Source organism: Pagrus pagrus, assembly GCF_965226575.1.
Source record: "Pagrus pagrus genome assembly, chromosome: 18".
Classification (NCBI taxonomy): Eukaryota; Metazoa; Chordata; class Actinopteri; order Spariformes; family Sparidae; genus Pagrus; species Pagrus pagrus.
In genome coordinates this window covers 14,270,190-14,291,235 of record NC_140202.1, presented here as the reverse complement: position 1 = coordinate 14,291,235, position 21,046 = coordinate 14,270,190, and the positions used below count along the sequence as shown (strand labels likewise).

The following is a 21,046-nucleotide window of genomic DNA, read 5'->3' as shown; positions in this document are numbered from 1 at the left end:
CCGAAAGCACATCTTCTTGTATCTGAGCTTCTGTGAGACTGTAAAAGGCTTGATAGTGGATCTGAAATCATAGAGTGTATGATTCTGGGGCCCCAAAAAAGATAGAAAAATCATCTATTTGGACAAAAAGCTGTTGAGTTTCAGTGCAGAGAGTAATTAAAAAATGAGCCAATAAAATGTACTTGAAACTGTGATTTATTTATTGATTATTTGATGCTGTGAGTGTGTTCTGTGTGGAGGATGTGAGGTCAACCAAGGGTGAGCTACCGAGGTCAAAGCATGCAACGGAGTTTAACAGCTGAGTGGTGCACATAATCAATTCAATACCAGACTGTCTGTGTGTGTTTGATTCTGAATTTTCAAAGAGAACGGCAAAATTGTGTCTGTTTGACACAACAGATGTCCTGTAATGTGATATGCCTTACTGTTCATGGCCGTCTGGCTTAAAATATTGGTTAAACGCAGGTCACATATTCTTGTAGTCAAGCATGGTATCTAAACTTCAAAACATACAAAGATCTGACAAAGGAGGAGGTAAACAGAAACGCAGCAGTCTGACCAACTCAGCTGGGTTTCCTGGCAGTAGTGTTAATGTTTTTGTGGAGTAAGACAAGCCAAATAGACAGAGGATTTATAGCAATCTGGTCACTAAAGCTTTTGGTGCATATGCTCCATCAACACATAAGGCAGCTGTGTGTTTTGCTCAATAGCATGCAACTGCTATGTACAGTACACTGCAACTATGCAACCTCTCCTTGCTGGTTGTGTCAGATAACCTTGATTAACCTCGTAATAATCACCAAAATGTGAAGGAAAACGTATCACCTTCTATTCCAAATATGTTTCAAGTGAAGTTATTCTGGGAAGCTCCCAGCGACGAGTGTGTTTAACTATTAAAATAAAGCAGGCCTGTTGTCAAACAGCGCACATCATAATGTTATCTGCAACTACATAATTACATTACACCAGATTAGATGTCAATTTCTGCAGCTTTAAAAAAGATCCAGTGTGTAGGATTTAGGGGTAGCCATTGAGTTTAATATTCAAATGTATGTTTTGTGTATAATCACCTGATCCTACACACTGGACCTTTAAGAGTCAAACATTTGCCGCATCCCAATTCCACTACATACCGATTCAAAGCAGGTTTGGAGTGTGTAGTGTTTTCACATTGGAAAAATGGCACTCATAAAAGTTGGCATGCACTAAATCTGCTTGATTTTGGGGGAGTGCTGGTGATGAACATTACTGTCCCACAATGCAAGTGCAAAAGAGAAATAGAGGAGCTACTAACTGCTACAAAAAATTTAATACATTTGCAGATGGTGGTGAAACTGCTTCCTGAAGAAATGGAGGAAAAAAGCAGTACTGGATGTTGGCAGTTAAGTCACAGTTTGATTGACGATCGTTGGTGCACGTTCTGTGTCATTTCCTATGAGTATAAAATAATGTTACAGTGATTCAAACGCTCCGCTGTCAACTTGGTAGCCTCTACTTGACCTCAACAAAACGTCAGTAACCAGCCTGTGAATCCATCTGACCAGCAGAAGCCTTACACGCACATCAACACAGACATCACAGCACCCATTGACCCAAGGTTTTTCCTCGCTTTCAAAAACACGCACATGCAAATCAGGCAGTATCACCCTCCAGCAGACCCTTTCAATCTGCAGAGAGTGGTCTGAGGGGGGAAAGGGGCGAGACAAGTGGGGGGCAGACAGGCGGGGTAATAAACCAATCCCAGCTGAACACAACAGAAGCACAGCACTAAATCATTCACACACACACACACACACACGACTGATGATCACTTTCGCACATTTCCACTCGGATGTCCTCTAGGCCCCCTCTAAGTGCGAGAACTCTTGTTTTTAGCAGAGGCCGCTCTAAAATGAGACACTTTTAACCCCAAAAAAAACTGTTCACAGCGAGAGGGGAATTCCACCGCCGTGTAGTGTTTCAACAGCGCAGGATCAGAGCTGGATCCTCATACAATAGAGCCAGCCACCGAGCCTGGAGCTGCTTCACAAGCACACTTCATATGACGTTACTGCCATGTCAGCATTTTTTCCTCTCCTATTAGCCGCTCAAAGTAAACTGTGGCTTTCTTCTCCCTTCCTGCTGCTGACCGACTGTTTGGGTCTGAGCCAGAGGAGGAACCCAAACTGAATTGAATTAATCCGCGTCTAAATGTATGGCATCACCATCATCATCATCATCATCATCACCACTGCGATTACAATCGGGCACCATCTGCTACCAGCCAATCTACAGAGACTATCACAACACTGCTGGGTCATGGGGGTCGTTGCCACAACGATCCATTCGCTTATGGACGCGCATTTCCTGAATAGTAGAATGTGTCGGGTTACTGATCTCTGTGAGCACAGTACAGACTGATAACATCAACTGTATAGACAGATAGAGAGGGAAAGAGGATACTGTGAACTAATTTTGAGGAAGGATGCACAGTAAGATTACAGTATGAATTTATGGCAGAGGGAGTCGGACAATCTTTTCATCCTGAGAATAAAAAACTCAATGAGATAATGAATAACAAGTGAATGAAAAAGGAATAAAGAAAATAAATGAAGTAAACCCTGAAGAGATTTACCAGGCTTCATAACCACCTTCTGTTGGCTTAGCAGCTACCACAACCACCTTGGGGAGGAAAAAACACAGCGTTAGCAGACTAGAGCCCCGAAATAGGTGTAGGTAGGTGTAGGTTTCTGTATAAACTAGCAATTTTGACTGCTGTGCCGAAGCAGAGCTCAGCTGGGTAAGCACAAAGTTTGACTACATGATCCAAACCAGAGGGAATGAATCCGGTGTGCTTAGCCCAGCATTTGCCAAGGTCTTTAAAACCAAAACAAGACATGGTAATTGGCAAAAGAGGGTCATCAAGTCTCTTCATAGGGCAGACATTGTCCACTTTTTGAGTTGTTCACATCAACATTAAAAGTCCCTTTATACAGCTACAACCAACGAGGAATGCAAAGCTAATTCTGGGTCGAGAAATTTGTTTTGGTGCACTTTTCTGGTGAAACACTACCAAAATTCAGACAAGACAGATGAGGAAAAAGAGTGACATGCAGCTACAGCCAACAATTACTTTCATTATTAATGTATTTGCTGGACACAAAGAAAATTAACTGCCAACTATTTTCAAAATAGATTGATCATTTTAGTAATTTCTAAACCAGAACATGTCTGATGCTGGTTCCAGCTTCTTAAATCTGAAGATTTGCAGCTTTTCTTTGTCTTTTATGATAGTAAATGAAGGGTTTTTGACTGTTGTTTGGACAAAAGACGAATTTTAAGACGTTCTCTAGGAAACTGTGATGAGTATGTTTTTACAATTCTTTAACATTTTATAGACGTAATGATACATTTATGAATTGGCAGCAAAATAGACAATAAAAATAGCTGTAAAATTCAGCTCTGGTCTATGAAAAATAATGGAAAATGCACATCACAAAGAGAGGAATGAGGCAGTGTGTTTGTGTGAGTGCGTAGGAGAGGTTTGCATCTTTACAGCATGAATCATAATTAAATGACGATACTAAAATGTTTAAGAGAGTGTTAAAAAGGTGATGTTATCATTAACACTTTTTTGTTGTTAATTTCCCTCCTTATTCTTTCATAATTTAATCGTGCTTTGGCAACACATATTAAATTAAATGGCATAAAGCCTAATGGATTTTTAAATTCCCTTAATAAAATAACGAAAAGCTCTTTCTCTAAGACAAAAGGTCGTTTTAAGCACTCCAATTGAGACTAATATGTAAGCCTCTGTGAACAAAAGCCTTCGTTCACATGAAAACGGGGACAGGGAGGAGGGGAAGACGCTGCTGACTACATGAAAAGTGAGTCCGGCTAACAAGCCTGTTTTAATGCAGTGCTCTCCACCTCTTACTCTGCCGTCTGAAGAAGAAAGACATTCCTGGATGATTGCATGCTGGAGTGACTGACAGACAAGACAGAGACCCAGCCCCATTGTTCCTGCCGACTTAAATATCTGCTGATGACAGCATGTCTGCCTGGCAAGACGCTGTCCCGCTTTCCTCGGAGGCCCCATCACCATACAGCACACACATGTCCAATTATAATAAAACACAATCCAAGCAATCCTCTTCCGTCTGTAGTATTGCTATTGTCATCACCACACACTTCTTTAAAGCTGACGCACACATACACATCTGGGTTCTGTCAGGTAGCTCTTTATAACTCGTCTTCTAAACTTGTCTAACCCTTTAAGCCCTCCCCTTGTTAGGGAACGGTCTGCCACATACTGTGGAAATCAGGCTGCAGTCTGGGGTGTAATTATCCAATTTATTTGGTGCATGTGTGGGTACAGTATCTGTGATGCCTGTGGTGGGTTGTAAATCCATGTTTCATGAAAGTGCCAGATGTTACAAGACAAACCCAAACAAACTTCGCCCCTCAGAGAAAACTACTAAAACATCTAGGAGTGTGTTAAAAGAGCGAGCTCATGTATAACTCATACACACTCACACCATAAATAATGGTTTTAATGTGAAACTCATGGGTAAGACTTGACATCGCGTTAATCATATTTATTTCATCACAGTGTGTGCGGTCAGTCCACAATGTTTGGAGAAGCAGGAAGAAGTGAAACTGGATCTCAAAGGGAGGCAGTTGTAATTTATTTTCCTCTTTGATCAATTTTCAGATAAACAACTGAGGCTGGCAGCGGCACCGTCACAATATCCCTCCATCGCTCCACAAAATTACAGATGAACTGTGATATTTTCACAAAAAGCCAAATGACATCTGAGTAAAAGCGGTTATAAAAGTCTGACCAACAGCAGTATATCATGATATTTTGAGTAGCAACGAGTGTTTAGTGCCTTTCTACAAAGGCGCAGGATCAACACTAACTTTTAAAAGTGGTTGCCAATTTCTGCTGAGCCCTGGGGTGTCAGTATTCTTCAAATAAAGTGTTTGTCAGATTTGCTGAACAGCATCTGAGACTACATTCATATTGATAATGTGATAATGTATGCCCAGAGGTGAGGAACTGTGCAGAAATTTAACCCTTACGATCAAACACACTCTATTTCCACACAACTACTTAAACAGCATATACACCTTTAAAGAGAGACTGTGCTGGCAATTATGATTTTCAAAATTGATCACTAACCCCCCCTCTATGACTGAGCCTTTTGCCCCACCATTCGTAAGAGCTATAAGCACTTAATACTTCATATGAACCAGCTACTTTCAAGCATACACCAGCCATAAAGGCACAATCCATTATTATAACTGTCAAGATGGTTGCCCACATACATAACTCTGCCTCCTCCCTCCTACAACACAGCAGCAGCACATAGCATCACCGTTGGGTGTTAACAGGGAGGACACATCATAAACCAGCATGAAATACCACAATTCTGTTCTCCTGGCAGCAAGCCAGTTCGGTTAGTTCACCTGAGAGCAATCTATGGAGAATTTCCCTTCAGAAAAATAAATAACCGTCATATCATTAGTAAGCAGACTTGTCCGCTACATTACAGAATGAGACGTGTCAGCTTTTCTGCAGGTGTGGCGTTAAAGCGGTCGCCCGGTGCTGTATGTGTACTGCTGGCCAGCTCTCGGCCAGACACAGAGTTGCCGTCTATGGCTCCACATGTTACAGTCCGGGTAAACACAGGAAGGGCGCTTTCTTTCTTCCTCAACATCCACAGAAGAAAAGCTGTGACTCATTCAAAACATATGTCAAATATACAGTTCAACCCTGCAGCCATCAAAGAGAAGGTAGATCCCTGAGGAAGCTGTGCTTGAGTCGAGCTTTTCACTGAAGCACAAACTTTTTCTGTTACTTCTGTCTGCTTAGGATGAAACCGCCAAAAAAACAATTCTTAAATAAAGTCTGGGTCCATTCAACAGACCCAGAACTGCATATCCACATCAACTGTAAAAAAAAATCTATCTGTAAACACCCTCTCAAGTGTTTCATTCACAACTTTTCTCCATGCTGAGTGAGTAAAGTCAATGTTTGGATAGAAGTGGGTCCCTTCGAGACGACCGCTAACAGTCCATGGTTGCAGGGTTTCTCTGTTCTCTCAGACAGCTGAGATCTGTGTAGTCAGCCTGCCCCAGGGGAAGCGTGGAAAACTCCAGCATGCAAGTTCAGTGGAAGTGTGGGACGGAGAGCAAGGGAGGGGGATGGGGAGGGTGCTTTTTACTATGTCATAAGACTGTCTGACACGAGCTCATTTATACGCACAAACACACTGCACCACAAAGCTGAGAAAGCTGCATGAGTGATGAAAATGTACATCTTTTTAAAGCAGAGATTTGTCATTAACCAAAAAAAAAAAAAAAGATAAACTTTCTTTGTGGCATAGGACTTTTTTGGTTCCATTTCTTTCCAGGTTTTCCTGCCTGACTGATCTCATCTACCTATAAGCCTTGTGATATTTTAGCACTGGGACACTTGGTGCTTTACAGCTCCTCAGTGACCACTACAAAGACCAATGTTGGACCAGTGCCTCGACTGCCAGCTGCCAGAAATCACACTGGGATGACAACATCAACAGCAATAATTCAAGTGTTAGAGAGAACAAACTTTCATGTTAACTGCCGAGCCAGTGTACAGGGTGTTTTACGTTTTACAAGGTGAGAGACCCGGGCAGAGCTTTTGTTTCCGAATTGTTTTCCCAGATAGCTCTGCTGCCTCATGGTCATAATACTTCACTTGCAATGGGATTTTTTTGGGTCTGTTACTACTAGTGTCAAATTTACTTAATTGTTTGTCATTGTTCTCAATTCCTGCTTTTCTTCAATGATCCTTAAAAAAACGCAGCTCAAGTGAGAAGAAAGCGCATGAAAACATATGTCAGGCGCCCACAAACATAATGTAGAAAAATCACAGTGGAGACCTGATGGCGCCATGTTTGAAACCTGTTAAAATGGTCTCCCCCGACTTAGAAGGGAGTCTTTAATGAAGTTTATAAACTGGCAGGAGACTGTTAAAAATCCAAGTTGGAAGCAGTTGCTCAGAAATAAAGACCAAATGTGGCGGCACTTTGAGGGGAAAAAACTCTGCTGACTTCACCTTGGAGTCTCTCTTTGTATGCGTCACCCTCGTGGTGTCAAAGCAGTATAGTGCCAGAGGCAAAGAGCCCAGTGGTTACCACACAGCTCTATATAGTGTGATGATGCCTGAGAAAGAAAGAGGGAAAATGACATGCTTTCTCCTGGAAAATGATGCAGTAAAACACTGAAGAGAGCAAGACTATGTGTGTGTGTGTGCTATTGTGAGCTTGAGAGCACACTTCAGTCGCACTAAAAAAGACCTTCATTTCAAACAAGTCCTTTGAACTCTGCTGAGTTTCGCTTGACATAAACCCAGCTGCTCAATGAAACTGAGAAAATCCAAGGGTCTAAGACTTCAGGAGAACTTCATCGACATGCTCTACAGATAAAACCTTCATGAGTTCAAACATCAAACCGTTTCAAGTGCTACAAATCTTAGATACTCTATAGATGCTTCCATCTGGGATTAACAGACCATTTAGATTATGAAAAATGAACAAAATGTCTTCAATCAAAAATGCCTTTTTGCATCATCATACAACTGATCTAGTTTAGTCCTAGCTGAGTTAAAAGCAATCAGACTAAAGTTCTCGAGACCCTCCAAAGAGTTTGTGTTGTACCCAACAGAGAAGTAGTCTGGGTCTGTTCCCTGAGTGAAAGTGACAGCAGGACAACACAACTGTGAGGATTCACCCCTCCCATCCCACCCTGGCCCCAAGCAGAGCCGAGTGGCCAGGACTACAAATCAATGGTGGAGTTCATTAATGAAGAGGCAGGGCCTGTCAGGGAACAATAGCCGTCAACAGCAGCCGTCTCAGACAATCTGGGCCAGGACACTCTGATGGATGAGAAGAGCTTTAAGTTCCCATTTACCCCCCTGTGCCCCTAGTGTCCAACCCCCTAACCACCGTGTAGGAAGGAGAGCAGCCAGTCTCCCCTTTCACCTCAATCCCCAACACCATGCTGGACGGAGAGTTTCAGGATCATTTTTGCTCCAACAACCCTCCAATCCAAACAAATCTACCAAGACAATGACCAATCACATCACTCCCAAAATCCCGCTGTCCAAGCTCAATGAGGATAGACGGTGTACAAAAGTGAGTAAAATCATATCACACCCTAACAGTCAAGGCCCATCAGGGGATAAGAGAGATCATGGCTTTGAATCGATTGGGAAAGGACCGTGACCTCCGCCCCTGGCAGATCCATGGGGAGGGCTTGTGCATTGTAATGAGGACCGGGACAGAGCCTGTCTCAGATGATAACACAGACGTCCTCTATCCGGCCCTGGAGGCTGGGGAGACACCTCTTATTTCAAACAAAGATCCCATAGGACACACTGAGGTCCAAAACAGAGGGTGAAAAGGGGCATTGCTTTAACCAAGCTTAGGGTGATCCACCACTTATTCTGAGAATTAGAGTCCCACCATTATCTAGGGTTTAAGTGCAGCCCTTTTGGGCACCACTTAAGCGGAATGAATTTCAAATTAAGATGGAGAACGTTACTTCTTTACCATCTGCTTTTCTTACCTTTTGTATGCATATATGGAAGCTCTTCTGGTCCAAAATGATGTGTATTTGCTTGTTTTTTGTTTGTTTTTTTAAATCGGAAAAACATTAAACGTCATCTTGAGGGAGGACCCCCAAATCCCTCAACAAATACACGCATCTAGGTCTAACACAAACCAAAGAAAAACACTGTTATGGCCAAAACAAATGTGATGCCAGAGCTTCCAAATCCCTTGTTTGGGATCTTTCCCCAAACGATTCTCCTGCTGAGCACACAGCATTCGCGTATATGCCAACAGCACCAGGACCCGACTATAAAGTTCTGGTGTACCGCTATCCAAGACCAATTTAATCATTCTTAAAAACAAATCCATCAGGAACACTCGGAAACTCATGAACAATTCTTATTTAAAAACAATTGTTCTCGTGCAGGATTTGAAAGAATGGATGTAGTTGGCTTCGCTTCAATGTACTTGGCCTACTCTGGTCCATTAACTACAGAAAAGCAAAGTCAAGGGACGGTGGGCATGTAGAGTGAGGGTGAAGGGAGGAGACAGGACTGCAGTGATCCTGCCAGAAATCCCATTTCAATTATAGGAAGTATTAAGCTTCTTAGGTGGTATACCAAAGACTTGCCAGAGTGTCTGGGGGTTTGGACTGCTCACTTGAGCCAGACCGCTCATTTAGGCCATGTGTGCGTAAGAGCTCATAGATCCATCTGTGTGTCTCTAAAGCTATTAGACGTGGCTTGTCCCTGCATCGATAATCCGACTGTCTGAAGCCTTGTTAAAACTTTCCTCCAGGCCACCTGTTGCAGGGGGGCAGCTGTTGTCCCCAGCCAGGCCACAGCCGTTCACAACAACCTTGCCTGGAATGGGGGGGGGGGGATCGGGGCAGGAGAAGGCCAGCCTTTCCTTGACGCAGGAATTACTCCAGTTATCAACACAAGCTGATAGACTGACACATGGAGAAGAGTTACGAGAGCACACTTGCTTTCAGATGTTAACACAGCAGCCATAAACGGTTGTACTTTAAATGAGACATTTCAGCACAAAGGAGTAGTAGAAAGCAAGTGTTTTATTCTGCACTGAACCAGTTATGCAAAAACAGAACAGCATAGCCACTGAGGCAGCTGGGAATTAAATGAAACATCACCTTGTGTTAACAGAAGATAATGGTTCATGTCAGGCTAAAGCATGAACCTCAAACAACCAGTGGCCTGAGATTAAGCTTAGAGCCACTATAAAGAGATGAGACTAAAGACACTCACAGCAGGCACTTATCTACTGCTTTTTTAACACTCATGAGTTCACTGAGAATCTACAAACCATTTTACAACCCCCATTACCTCGTTGTACTCGAGCATGAAAGCTAGAAACAGTCCATGAGAAGCAGACTGAACCCCGGTGTTTCCTGCACAGCCAACAGTTGCCTGCCGCTGCTGTAAATACCATCACCATTCCCAGATATACTCCCTAATAATCCCTCAACAAAACCAAGCAACAAGGCAGTGTGCCTTACAAGTGCATAGCTGGCATACCAGTTTGATGGACCACTGTTGGATGAAATAATAGCCAGATGGAAGACTAATGACGCTAGCCTTTAGGACTGAGTTCTCCCCCTCAACACCAGTAATGGCCCATGGAAAGCTGACTTGGCTATAAATAACCGTTATTCATCGGCGAAAAATGAATAAACTGGACAAAAGGATATAGGACAGAGTCAGAGGCCTAGTGGATGGGTAGGTTTCTGGCACTATATAAGGGAGGATATAGACCATGAAGCTATTTTCTTTCTAGAGAATAGGGGCTATGATTACAGCAGCTTTATTGATGGTAGGGCTGCACGATGGTGCACTGACATTGTGATGTTTTGGTTTTCTTCAATACATATTGCATTATATAAAAAACACAGGACTTTCCCCAGATAACTTGAATTGCTCCATTTGGAAAGCATCAATCATTATAAAATGATTAGGGTGATTTTGTAGGGGAGTGCATTTTATCAAAGAAACAAAACAGGCCCTGTTTTGTTTGATAAAGTGATGAAGAATGATTGCGATGGGTGGTTCGCTGTGTACACAAGCAACAAACTCCCATGTATCCAAGAATCCAAGAAATGTATTTGATATCAGACAGACCTCTCTGGTAGACTAGTCATGGGAAATGAGAATCTTGCGAGTTTTGGTTTTTGTATCAAGCAGCAAAAAAGTTGCAGCATGACCCAAGTTCATTTAAGTTAATTTAATGCCCCGTAATGTGACTATTGCGCATGCACACATTGCGATTTTGATATTGAAACAAAATATTGTACAACCTTAGTTGATGGTTATTTGGGCTCAATCAGGGCACAGAATGCCACGTTTTTCTTAGTCACAAACCGCAAAGGAAGTTCATAATAAGATCTCACCAATGCCACGGTCTCAAGAAACTAAATGTCCTATGCTGTAATATTTTATCAGATTTGCCCAGTGTGTGCTATTTTGTATGTTTTTCTATTGAGCTGTGTGTATGAATGCTGTGGTTTGTGGTACTGGTGATGCTATTTACTTGTCCCTGTAGAAATAAACACTACTTAAATGCACAGGGCTAGTGAGCGAGCCATGCTGAGGACATCAAGTATAGAAAATTGCTTATGGGCCGGTAGAGTCTGAAACAACTTTGGGATATTTGTATTCATGCAATAATAACAGGGGATGTCCGAGACCGCATTAAAAGCAAGCACTCTACCTGTCAAGCAACTGTGAATTACAAAGCAGCTGTATTGTCATGAAAGATATTATGTGTCTGTCTGAGCAGCTATGTGCAGCTGACAGGCTGATCAAAGGGCTACAATGGTGACAACACAAAAGCTTGTCTTGAATGTCAAGTAGTGACGGCTGTTTTGCAGCCACAAGCCCTAATACTCAGCAATCTTCTGCAGTCTGCTGGATGAGTCAGATCCGATGCATACTCATTGTATTCAGTTCACGCTTTAAGAGGGCTGTTGATGTAATCCAAAGTGATTCTAACTGATCCACTCTGCCAGGGAATTAATACACTATTCAGGTTTTAAATGCTTGCCACAACCGCTTAGTGAGTGCAACACTGTTATATTACACAAATATACTTGTCTTCATACCTGAGCTAGAAGTGGATGCACTTGAGATTTGTTCAAGGAGACAACTCTATTGATTGCATCATTTCAGGAGTCTCTCTCTGCCAGTCAGGTTTCAGTAACTGGGGCATAAAAACAGTCACAGATGTAAAAATAGACCTAAGATGACTACAGTGTGTGCCAGTTTCCCACTTCAGACAGACATCCGACAGACGTCCTCGTGAGGTTTTCTTGGGTGAGACAAAAGCACAGGGGCATTTTCATCAAGATCAATACTTAACACAGAGGTCAGCTCAGCCCTCAGGGCTGATGCTTCCTTCAAATGGGACTTGTGAGGTCATGTTTGAAACACAGAGAGTTGAGAACACAAGTGGCTCTGTGTTAGAGTGGTTTACTTCATGAAAACACTGTTGTTAGGCAACTGACAATAAAAAAAAAATGTATGTCACCTTTTTAGCTTTTTAAATACGCAGAATGATTTGTGTGTTCTGCATTGTGTTTTCTGCATTTCAAGGTCACACTTATGTATAAAAAGCATTTTAAAAACACCAATGGCCAACACCATAAAAGGGAAAACTCTGAAGAGTCTGTGAAGCAAATTAATCTTGAAACTCGGTCAACACACAGGACTCGATTTCCAGTCCCTAGGGTAAAGTCTTGTGTATGAGACATCCAACCACCCCAACCATATGGTTCAAGCACAGCCCAGGACAGGAAGACTCAGCACCGAGCATCAATGATATTGTTAGAGTCCAAAGGATACTGAAAAACAACACCCATCCCAGCCACAATCTGTTCACCCTGCTGCCACCCTGGCAAAAGATACAGAAGTCTACGCTGCCGTACCACCAGACTACAGAGCAGCTTCAGGCTGTGAGACTCCTGAACTCATCAGTCTACCATGAAAAGTTCATTTTTCGGACTCTAAATTACAACAAAACTTTTATTATTCCATCTTGTGTTGCATACGACAATAACATCAATCTTGAACCTTGGAGATCCTGCCATTTTAAATATCTTTTATCTGTCAACTCATAAAGTAAGAGCAATCAGACAAATCTCCAATAACTACTTGTCATTCAGAAAATTTTGAATGAAACTTCGAGGGGAAAACCTGATCCTGGAGCTCTTACTTCTGAAAGGTCTGGACTTGGCAGAAGAAAGTCTACGCGAGTGTGGAGGAAGAAAAGCCATGTTTTACAAGAGCACAAAGGGGGGTCGTGACCCAAATCCCAGCATCCTCTTACTGGATAAACAGGTTTTTATTGCTGTGTGGTTTAAGCAACACACACACAAAACATGCACACACATACACACATACACAAGCTCTCTGGATGGCCTCTTAATGCCACACAGTTTAAACTACCAGCCTAATTAAGGTTGTGTCAGATGCAATTAAGTTTAGAAAGAAGTAATTACGCAACATTTGTGCACCCATTTCCGTAAAACCTCTGAGTGCTAGAGTCTCCTGTTAATGTGTTTAAAGGCTTCCTATAAACAATCAGACCCAGGGGTCAGTTTTAAAGGTATTTTAAGAAGATGAGACTGTAAGTGCATCCGCTATTTTAAACAAGGGCAAGCTAGATTTGAAAATACAAAGCACTGGATGCACTCGATTTTAATACATTTGGGGTGAGATGGTCTGATAAATCCACTGAAATGGCACTGTGGACTGAACTGAAAAACCATTCTGTACATAGATTTTATATCGATTATACCTACGATATTACTGACAAAAAACAAACTTATTGCTTTTAGGATCTGACATTTCTGCCAGCAATAGGGATTTGTGATGTGAAGACTACCTGGCCGTCAACAGACACACAGTACACAGGTATGTATGGTTTATAACCCTGTTCTCTTCTTGTTGATAACAGAAAGTAGTATATAAGCCATCTGGAACAACAGATTTACACATTAATCATTCCTGTCTACAAACAAATTAATCTCCCTTGTCAACCACTTACACCCACACAAAAAGTAAACTTGGGTTGAAAAAAAACAGCTGTATTTGTGATGTAGAGTGTGAACAAATGTAAGGCTTTGCATGTCTTGGGAAGTAGTACTGGATATGTGCAACACACCAGAGTTGCAAATTAGAAGAAATTCCTTCAAAGTTGCTATCATGTTCAAGAGAATAGGACACCATGAGGTCACAGTGATCTTGACCTTTGGCCACCAAAATCTAGCCAGTTCATCCTTCAGTTCAGTTCGATTCCCTCACGGCGTTCTTGAGATATCATGTTCCCCAAAATAGGAAGGACAGTCCTAATAAATAAATAAATAAATAAATAAATAAACCTCTTGCCATTGCTATCACAGAGCTGAGACGTAAAAAGAGGATATTTCTAGTTCTGCTGCATCAATTTTGATTATTTTTCTTTAAAAAGCTGTCCATCATAAGTCAGACAAAGTTGTCAGCAGAGAACTCTGCAAAAATGCATAGTTGTACTCTACTTTTGCATCCCGATTGCCAAAATAGGCTATACGATGCATATTCTCAAGCATATGAATGCACATAATATTAGAATGTTTATAAAACAGTGTTTTCCAGTTGATAACATTATCATATCAAGAATATTTATGCACTGAAAACAAAATAGGGCAACAGGAGAATGTTTATCAAAACCCTGAAGTCAGCAACAAAACAGACGGCCCATTATCAAAACTCAGAGATGCCAACTGGTAAAACAAGACATCTTGTGAAATGATATGCCAGCCCACTGTAGCATCACAGACCACAGCGCTGCTCCAATCAGACTGTCCTCAGCTGTCAGTTCAAGGGTAGAAGCTGAGAAGTGAGCGCTTATATAACAAACCGCTACTCTAGAGAAGGTCGGTATCAGCACAATGTTTGAAAGTCAGCACAATGCTGAAAACAGCAAAACCTGATGTTTTTATTTTCATTCTGACTTCATGAATACACAGTAGGCGGGTGTGTTATCCTATCCAAGGGTGAAAGAGTCATCCTCTTGACAGCTTGTCTATTTTTTCAAGAAATGTTCACAAGAATATAAAAAAAGAGAATTGATTCCTAAACTTCAGAGCTACTTGTAGATGTGTATGTACATATGCAAATGTGTTTTTGTTTTGCGTGCGTGTGTTTGAGATTCCAGGCAGGCTGGCAGACAATAAGTGGAAGTGTTCCCCGTCCATTGCAGTGTTTAATTGGTCAAACAGACCAAAGTGAGCGAGGTCTTGTTGTGCCAACAATAAGGCCTTGTGTTCCCCGAGCCTGAGCGTGGGGAGGTCAATGAGTAACAACAACACGCTACTCTGCAGCTCTGCAACAACAATTCGCAGGCAATTCAGCTCATCTCTATAAAGAAAGCTGCTGAATTGGATTCTCAAGCCAGCAATTACTCCCGAGCTTCTATTTTAAAGAGTAAAATCCACACACTTAGTTGCTGACTTCTACAGAAAAGCACTCTGAGCAGGGCTGTTTTCATTCCCAGTAGCAGATTAATTGCTATTTTAAAACCCGCAGCAGCAGAGGTTTAAATGAAACGGAGCGTAGCAAGGTGTCTGACGCCCACGTGAAGCACCTGTCAGCCAGAGCAGGTGTTCGTCTGGCTCCCTGGCTCAATCCAACACAAACACAGGTTAAAAATAAAAAGCAGGAGTGCTGATATTAGACGCCAGTTTCTTATCTCGTCTCTCAAGCAGTCAGTTTGAATTTACAATTAAAGGTGTGAGCAAAGGCACCAGATCGTCTGTCACGATCCCATTTGGCTGAAAACTTTCCCCCTGTGAGATCAGGCAGAAATGATCCATTTCCTCGCACGACACCTAACATCTGCAAGCGTACTCATACTAACAGAGCGGAGACACACTAACACACATAATACACCGAGCTGCTCATGTGGGAAATTCTATTTTTACCATGAGGCAGGGCGAGGCTCTGCCATACAGCACACAAAGTAGGGAAACTATAACAAGGGAGGGAGGGAGGCTGTGGAGGGCTGTCAGGGAACAAAGCGGAAGTGTCCTTCCTCCTGATGACCTGCGAGTTAAAGGAAGAACACAGAGTGCTCTCTGTGCACATACAGTGCCATGCAGCTGTACGTCTCCCTCTATCACCGTGGGAATGATCATTCACAGCACATGTAAATGATTTTCCTCTCTGATCACTCTCCACTGCATGTGTTTTCACTATTTACCTTTTATTGTCAGTCTATTTCTTAGTGCTTCTACTGTTTGTCTCTACTCAAGGACATCTATGACATGTTTGTCCATCCTGGATGGGGGATCCTGCATCTTTTGCTCTTCTTCCTTTGAGGGGTCTTTAGTGGGAAGGTTTTCCTTATCCAAAAGGAGAGTTTCAGGAGCATGTTGCACAGATTGTAAAGCAGTTTGAGAGAAATTTGTCGTAAATGATTTTGAGACATATAAACACAACTGACTTGACTAGCCCGACTGATGTGCGATTTTTGGGGCCGATGCTGATACCGATATTAGGAAGTAAAAACTGATATATCGGCCGCTATGCACACATTTTCTGCAGTGATCCCTCAAATGCGTTTTTTAAACACATTTGACAAACATATTTAACAGAGACGGGATGTTTTACAGTTTCACAATAAACTTTATTGTTTAAAATGACATCGGTTCAGAGAAACTTACTGAACTAACTGAGAATCGTATAATTACAAGTTATCCCAGGCATGTTTTTCTGCATTATAATCTTTAAAAAAAGAGTTTTTAATATCGGCCAATGTGGACACAACACCGATATCAGCAGATAATATGGGCCAACCGATATATCGTTCAAAAACTACAGTATGATCACACTATGGATCTAGGACTGTAATAAATACCTTGATGAACAATGGCTGAGCTGGTGGGAGTAGGAATATGGAGCATGAGGGATGGGGTAGAGGTGGAGAGCAGAGCAGCATCTTTTGCACATTGGCCTACTCTGAGCTGACATGAATCTTCGAAACTAAAAAAAAAGTATGATCCCACATTGTGTCAGCATAATGGGGAGGACTGAGAGAAAACAGGTTTCTCTGAATCGTGGCCAAAGTCACTCACCTCCTCCAGAGCGGTCACTGTATTCCTGCAGTGGGACATCCTGGTGGTGAAGTTAGAGGCAGTTGGCGATTTATAATCTTCATTCGTCTCTGCCACGAACTCTGAAACTGTGATTTGGTCCGGCATAATTAATCCTTTTGCTGATCAGAAGAAGAAGAAGATGAAGAAGAAGAAACACTCTCAGTAATCCCACTTCTCGCGTGTAGTTTTAGGGCATAAAAGTTCACAGCAGCAGCAGCAGCAGCAGTAGCAGCAGTAGTGTCTCTGAAGGTCCCTGCGGGTAGTGAACCATCTCTGTGTGTTTATGTCATTCCCTTGTTTGTTTCCCAACACGACCCAGTGCAGCGGTGTCGCACGCTGCTGGCTCGAGGAGTTGCCGCTCGCCTCTGCCGCTACAAGGTGGTGGGCTAGGTTAAACCCTCCTGGCTTGCAGCCCCCACTACTCTCTTTTCATTCACAGGTCGCCCTCTGTTCTCTGCCTCCTCGGTAGAGTCTGCCCTCCTCTCTCGGTGTTCCCGAAGCTCAGACTGCGCGGGGCGGACAACTTCTTCCTCCTAACCCGAGGAACAACAACCAGGCGGTTTTCAACGGGAGCGCAAGAAATTGACAAAGGTAGAGGAGGGGATTCAATGGATGCGCAGCAGCCAATGGGGGGCGCCAGCTGGTAATTGGGAGCCAATCAGGATCCAGGAAAGGCGTGAACTCGTGCTGCCTTCATGTGCTCCGCGTAAACTATGGCGACGCTCTCAATTGCCATTTCTTAAAAGTTTTACCAGGCGAGTGAGGCTATGCAAAATAGATTTAACGCCTCATTAAGAAGGGCTGAATGATAGTTTGTGCAATGTTATGTGCATTTCATTCATCCGGCATTAAAACAGTGTGGCAGTCAGCTTAAAACAGCATGAAAAAGAGCAGACGCTCTGGTCACAAAATGGCAAAACTATTCAACATATGCAGGAGTCTTGAAAATTGAGGAAACACATTCCAGACAAAATTGAAAGAGAAACTTTCTCATGAAGTGTTTCCATTACCTTTCTGTAAGTCATGCAGTTGTAGAAAACAATCAAAAAATATCAAAATTATCATTAGATTGTGAAGAAATAGCAATTTTGATGTTGTGTGTCTGCATATTGTGTTGCAGAGATTTCTACTGAACTTACACCAACACTCCATTTGTGCACTGAACTACCAGTCCAGGCAGCTACATGCATGGCTAACCAAGCTAACCAGCTAACTGTAGCTTTTGAAAGCTGTCTCTCCGTTGATTTGTTTCTTCCTCTTTGTACTGCTGAGTATGAATTCAACAGATGGCCAATTCTTACGTATTGCCTTTATGTTTATGGCTCATAGTTGTGTTTTTTAGTGGTTGCATTTATGTTTTACTGAACTAACCAACTGCATGTAAACTGTGGTTTTATAGCATTCAATTACTGCAGTGCATGTAAGCAAACAAGTTGATCATTTTTCCTGTCTACCCTCCTTCCTTATTGGTTTCTTTTTCCATATAAATATAGATTCTAGGCCTAATTCACAGTGAGAAACACACTTTCAAGCCTGTGTTTAGTTTAAGTAGTACGCTATTTTGTGCAGTTGTGGTGGTACGGAAACTTTCATTAACACAACTTGTAAGAAGTAGTAGGTTAGCCTATATTTCCTGGAAGAAAATAACAGTATCTTTTGTTCAAAGACAGATTTAATGGCTATTTGGTAGGAAATAAGAACAATATTGAATCTATATGAGTGGTATCATATGGGACAACAACTCAGACATCCTCCATACTATAAGGGCCAGAGATGTCATGCAAATTTCCCAAATTTCAACTCAGGGGGGCACTCCATTAGTCCAGTGCAGTGTAAACTGTATGTCATAAAATATTTCCAACGGCACTTAAAAGCAGCATTTTCATTACAGCACCACTAGTAGTTTCTTTCTTAAGGTGGAGATGCAGAAAGCAGCCAACTGTGTGTAAATGATGCAGAATCATGGTGAATGTGTGGTGTAGTGTGTTTTTCTGTGCAAATGTCAACATCTTACCAGAGTGTTGAATGTCATTTTATTTTTCTGTTAAGTGTTAAAGGCACATATAGTATTTGATCTGAACACACATGCTTTGCCTAGGATGATGAGCTGTGAAGATAAGCTGTAAATCCGGTCAAACTGTATCCAAATGTCAAAGTGGAAACAAATTGTAACAATAGAAGTGCATTAACTTTTTATTTCTTGTAAAATTAAATTTTGGGGTTTATTCAGATGCTTAAAATACCATGTAACTGTACAGCCAACGTTCAAGGATTCAGTCAAGGATTGGCCACAAAAACAAATGGTGAAATTAAAATGTACACTTGACAAATAAATAGATAGAACTAGGATTGTAATATTTAATTTTTAGGGACAATGTTAGTGGTATTCCCAAGTATAAAACGTGTCCAATCTAAATTGGAGTGATACTGTAAAAGCCACATTTCATTTGCAGTGACATCCAACAAACCTTTGAATATCTGTTTTCCAGATGCTCTGGGGCAGCAGTCGGATCAGCCGGTAGTACAGTGTGTGGACTGATAGCTGGAGAGGTGCCATTTTAACTGCTGTGCACTATGGAGGTGCCCTTGAGCAAAGCACCGGACCACTGCCTGCTCGGGGTGCTGTGCTATGCAGCTGCCCCTTCACTGTCTCCACAACAATTAATGCATGTCTAGGTGCTATTTGTGCATGTGTGTGTATTTAAGGCCAATGTGTTTAAGTTGAAATAACAGCAAAGTGGAAAAAATTGAATTCCCCCCTTAAGGGATTAAAAAGTATTTCTTCTTCAGATGAGCAGCTTGCAGTCATTAAATGCTTTTCATGCTACAGTAGCTCTCTTGCTCCTGCTGTCGCCTTCATAATGTCAACAAGTGTTCATTATCTGCATCTCCTTGATTTATGCATTTAATGTAAATGACATATTGATGCAGAGACCTCGACAACAAACACCTGCTGCCTCGCCGTGATGATTAAATATTGTACATAATGTAGCTGTCTGTCTGGTGAAAAGTGTACTTTTTGTATAGTGTCAATAGATTTATGTTAACTAACACTTGACAGCTGACGGGAAATTATTTTTGTTAAAAGAGGAAAATGATTAATACTGTTGTGATAAGCCTCAACAGTATCAGCACTGTTGCTGGTAATGAGGCCTGATAGTGTGCCATCACATGTATCAGATAAAAAGGCTAATTAGGCCAATAATTAACAGAGACTATCAACTTTGCATGTGTGTGTGTGCTCCAGAGTTTATCTGAAAGTAGCTACTGCATTATTCCCTGTGTGAGAGTTGTTTTTTTGTAGGCCACAGCCAAAAATAAATGTGATTGAAAAAATACAGTTGTATCTCCCAAAATCCTGTTGGGAAAACTCAGAAGAGTAAAAAAATTCTATCATTAGACGCTGTCTGAAACTTGTGAAGACTCCCTCCCGTGCCTGAATTTTTGTCAACAGGAGCTCGAAAAAAGCAACGGCGTCCTGCTCCCTGAGAGCATTTTTCCTGGGCTTTTGGATGAAAAATCCGCTGATGTTTCCCAGCTCATTCAGCCCCGGCAGGACAGCTACCGGTATAAATAGTATCACAGCGGCCGAGGCAAAAACCCTGGGCAGCCTTTAAATCACAAACTGGGCAGTGTTCACACATTCTTTCAGCTCTGCAGCGTCTCCTGGCAAGCTGCTAAATGAAGAGCTTAAGACCCAGGCTGACCCTGGCCGGCTACTCAGGCCTCCACTCCCTTATGAGAAATGAACGCACACACTCCCAATGAACATCTGCTATCCAGAGACAGAGCGGCTCAGTCAGTGAGGTCAGCAGAACCAAACAACGCCAGCCTTTCCCTTCACCGCTGACATGGCTTTATATTTTCAGTACCATCTGCCTTTCTGAATGAAGGTCTTATCCTCTAAATCAAGGCAACCTAAAAATATCTAAACCGTTAGGGCTGCATGAGTTTGATTTTCCCCTTCTGTTGCAGTGGAAACCAAGGTGAGTGGGGTCATCCAGCAGGTACAGGCTGGGGGAACACAATATGAAAAGCACACTGTTTGATATTTTTTACAACCTGGAAAAGCACAGCCAGGCATATCAATGAGGGATCTTAAAATTTCTGCACCAGGGAATACCGATAAAATCATGAATGTAGTCTTTGCATAAACAATCCATACTCTACTTTTATTGTATCATATCTTAGTCATAGCCTTGTAAAGATTTGTTCCTGTATTTTACGACCAAGCTGTATTTGCTGCTGCTTACAGGGAAAAAAGATGCAGAAGCAGAAGCTGTCAGCTGCTTTATTAAACAGAACACAGGCCTCATTCACAAGC

At 42.0% G+C, this 21,046-nt stretch overlaps 1 protein-coding gene across 1 annotated transcript in view; it reads right to left on the bottom strand.

Annotated features, from left to right (window-relative positions):
* The window catches only part of asap2a (ArfGAP with SH3 domain, ankyrin repeat and PH domain 2a), a 55,290-nt gene extending 37,989 nt beyond the window's left edge, over nt 1-17,301 (bottom strand). Inside the window, exon 1 of the mRNA XM_084381221.1 lies at nt 16,702-17,301. Coding sequence (XP_084237347.1) covers nt 16,702-16,827 — 126 coding nt within the window. The 5' untranslated portion in view covers nt 16,828-17,301. The remainder of the gene's footprint in view (nt 1-16,701) is intronic.
* Between the last annotated feature and the right edge of the window lie 3,745 nt (nt 17,302-21,046).